The following is a 4,351-nucleotide window of genomic DNA, read 5'->3' on the forward strand; positions in this document are numbered from 1 at the left end:
CTAACTCTGAAATTTTAACGTTTCAGAATTTTTTATTACAGAATGAAACGTGAAACCGATGCAAATGTCTTGATTGATATCATCATGATTACTACCATAACTTTTATGTGCAAACAATTTTCTCATACATACATACAAAAAATGCATTCATTTTAATTTTAATAAGTGTCATTTTTGAGATAATAGCAATAAAATGAATAATGAAAAACATTTGTATCAATTTAATTAGTAAATTAAATAATAAAATTACGACATATCATTAGAGAGAAAGAAAAATCAAAATATAAATTAATAAATAATATATTAGCCATTGAATTTAATGATAAAAATATATTTATATATGCGTGTATCTATCCATGAACTCATTCACTCATTCATTCATTTACTCATCCATTTACTCATCCATTTACTCATTCATTCGTTCATTCATTCATTCATTCATTCATTCATTCATTTATTTATTCACTCATCCATTCATTCACTCATCAATTCATTCATTCACCTGTAGGCATGGATACCTGGATGGTGCCCAGGTAGTGGCAGTAGATGACTTTCTTTGGCTCATCCATTGGAGTTGGGAAGGAAGAATCTGTCATTTATTCATTCATTCAATTGATTGAGTGATTGATTGACTGATTGATTAGTTGAGCGTCTAACCGATTGATTGATTGATTAAGTGAGTGGTTGATTGATTGAGTGACTGAATATAAATCAATGAAATAGATTCCAAGAGAAAATAATAACAGCCAACAACAACATGCAGTCCAAACGAAATGATTAACACCGTCAAGGGCACTTACTTTTGAGTAGGTCTTCATACTTGGCCAGCACCTCCCCGCATCCACTGGCCGCCGTGCTCCCCCCATCAAAATCAGGCAAATTGTTCGGTCGGGAGCCATTCGAACTTGAACTACCGCAAGCCACAGCTGACGACGACGAGTACGTTGACGACAGCAACTTGCTGTTCTTGCGAGCGACGGCCATCTTGCAGACGTGGCACAAGGTCGATGCGATGTGTCGAGCGGGCTGGTCACAACGAAACACGTGGCAAGCGAACGCGCGAGTCGACTTATCTCGAGCTACGTAGGCGAAATCTCTGCGCAGTTGCAATAAAATTAGTTACGTCCTGTCAGCTGCCTGGATGTTCATTTGGCAGCCACGATCGAATCAAAAAATGGATATTCATGGAAACAACAGATACGTTGGAAGTTGGACTGATGAAAGCAGCACAGCCATATTAACGAGAATGAAATAAAATAAATAAAACTGAACAAAAGATGTTGTTTCAATCGCCTGCACCATGAATAATTCGTTAAAAAAGATTAGTATATGTCTTGCTTCTTTGCAACAGAAAAATAAAGAACATTAAATAAGAATTTATAACAATTATTCAACCAGCAGAGGCTGAAACTAAAAATCAGCCCAGCATTCAACAAACATACTACAACCTCTCAAACACTCTTACTAATATACCAACCTATCAATCAAGTTACCAGTCAATAAACAAGCTGACAACGTAAAAAATATACAAATTCGATCAACCAACCAACCAACCAGTCTAACCAACTAGCCAACCAACCAAACAAAACACAACCAACCAACCAACCAACCAACCAACCAACCAACCAACCAACCAACCAACCAACCAACCAATCAATCAATCAATCAATCAATCAATCAATCAATCAATCAATCAATCAATCAATCAATCAATCAATCAATCAATCAATCAATCGATCAATCAACCGATCAATCAACCAAGCAATCAACCGATCATCCAAACAACGCATCCATCCAACCAATCAATCAGCCAACCAATCATCCAACAAACCTGGCATTTTCTCTGCCAACTCCCCAGACCCTGAGCGTTTTGATGGCCTGCGTGTTAAGGACAGTGAGATCGAACGGGTCCACCAGGCAGAGGTTGGATGGATCAATGTCCATGTACAAATACTTGCCCTGGTCGCACGTTCAAATTCAATCAGAAATTTCAACATCGTGTTTGTTGGTAACCAGTCCAACAAGCATTGCTGATAACTTAAAATTTCATCATCAGCGATTTATCGATATTTTTAAAAGTTGAACATCAGTTTAAAAATTTTTGTACTTTTTCAAGAATATATTCGGGTATAAACAATCTTCGACAATATATAAATCTCTGTTCTAAGAACCTGATGATCTTTATTAATTTTGACGAGCAAATAAAAAAATTGTATCATCGTATTGTTAAAAGACATGAAAAAAATTTTGCCAAAAAACTTTTTAATAAGATTTAATAAACGTGACCGCTTGGATTTTTATAAATTCGTATTTTTGGCATAAAAAACATGAGCAAAACATCTTCAGTCCCAACCTGTCGGAGACGGATGAAAAATATCCCACTTGACCCCTTAAAAAAATCCGACTCTAGACTTCAAGTAAAACTCCGACTGATTCCGGGTTCGGAAATCCATAAAAGTTTTTCCAATTTTTATATCATAATTTCATCTTATTATCATTACTAAATAAAAAATAATTTAATAAACACTTAAAATCAGTCAATGTAATTGTTTCTCTTAGTAAAATTACTTTATTTTTATGTTTTACAACATACTGAAAAAAATTATGTGATTTTTAATTTTTTACATTTTATTCACATTATTTTAGCATTTATTTTCAGCATTTAAAATGATCCTCTCAAAAAACTTGAAAAATTTTGAGAAAAAAAAATTTTTTTTCAAATAAATAACATTTTCCGGAGTCGAATAAAAAAATCCGTATCCGGCAAAAATCTCCGACCGACTCTGATTTCGACCGACTCCAACACTATGCTCAGTGCACTCCGAATAAACGAAATATGTGAGGTCGTCCAAAAAAAAACCGATTATTGCCGTGATAATAGGTTATTTCAGTAGCCTTCACACAGTATTCATTTTCAATAACTTCGGATATTGATTTCTAGAGAGAAAAAAAGAAGAAAACGAAAATAATTCCGAATGGAAGGAACTGTGGTAATCATGATTAACTGACTTGAGTCATCTATCTCTCTCTTGTAGAACATCATTTCACTAATCAATTAACTCTTCCAAGCAACCAATCAAGCAATTCAATTCTTCATTAATCCAACCACCAATCCTTCCTCTACACATGTATCCATTCTTCCTTCTATTCATCCATCCATTTATCCACCCATCCATCCATCCATCCTACCTCCACCTATATGTCCATTCTTCCTTCCATCCATCCATCCATAATCACCCCCCCTCCACTTACATCACCCCACTTGCCAATGGAATCGTTTATGTCTTTCTTTGCTCCTGATGTCGACAGGTCCACAATGCACTTGTTCACCTGTAACAATCATCGTCACCATCATCACAACGATCATCGTCACCATCATCACAACAATCATAATTATAATCATCACAACAATCATCGTCACCCTCATCACAACGATCATAATCACCATCATCACAACAATCATAATTATAATCATCACAACAATCATCGTCACCATCATCACAACGATCATCGTACCATCATCACAACAATCATAATCATCAACCCAACAACAAACATAATATAATCATCAACACTATTACATACAATACAACAATATATCACCTCTGAGATCTTTTTAAACGGCACTTACAAATACACTAATAATAATAATAATAATAATAATAATAATAATAATAATAATAATAATAATAACAATAATGAGAACATCCTTTTATTTTCATTTTAAAACATACATAAAGTTAAAGTAATAAAACTTATAATGTAAATTTTATAGATATTCTACAATGCTCGCCATACATTTTAAATGGGCACAAAGAGAAATAGAATCAGCATTAAATTATGTTCAAATCGTGTTCCTATCACAGTAAATTGCGTTAAGATGACGATACTTCGGAATAATAATAATAATAATATAAAAATAATAATAATAATAATAATCGGGTGCACAAGTTGGCTGAAAGTAAAGGGGGCAAAGATAAAAACATTGATGGGATTGGAGAGCAAGCAGCGGTAAGCAACATGGTGGTATTAGGAACCGGTGATTTGATAGTTGCCATTTAACAGTGGTACTGGCACAGTAATGCAAGATAAAAAAAACCGCATGGGGGATGCCATGCTGGAGTCGATAATGACGATGTACAAATGAACATTAGGATAATAAATTTCTCAACAACTGCCATGCACTTGAAACAACAACATTTGCCATCTTCCCATTAAACAACAACATCATCTACCACCTCCCCATCAAACAACATCTTCACCACATTTCAATGCAAACAACAACTTTCACATCCACACACACACACACACATCTCTCACGTTCACATTCAAACGACATCTTCAATGTAGA

At 34.6% G+C, this 4,351-nt stretch overlaps 1 protein-coding gene across 1 annotated transcript; it reads right to left on the minus strand.

Annotated features, from left to right (window-relative positions):
- Positions 1-494: 494 nt before the first annotated feature.
- Positions 495-3,330, minus strand: HELRODRAFT_184585 (hypothetical protein; the record flags this gene model as incomplete). The annotated part of the gene is made up of 5 exons (XM_009014462.1): positions 495-589; positions 801-1,096; positions 1,202-1,293; positions 1,861-1,959; positions 3,253-3,330. Coding segments are annotated over 5 exons (660 nt in total), but the record flags the coding sequence as incomplete, so codon positions are not given.
- Between the last annotated feature and the right edge of the window lie 1,021 nt (positions 3,331-4,351).

Source organism: Helobdella robusta (genome assembly GCF_000326865.2).
Source record: "Helobdella robusta unplaced genomic scaffold HELROscaffold_1311, whole genome shotgun sequence".
Classification (NCBI taxonomy): domain Eukaryota; kingdom Metazoa; phylum Annelida; class Clitellata; order Rhynchobdellida; family Glossiphoniidae; genus Helobdella; species Helobdella robusta.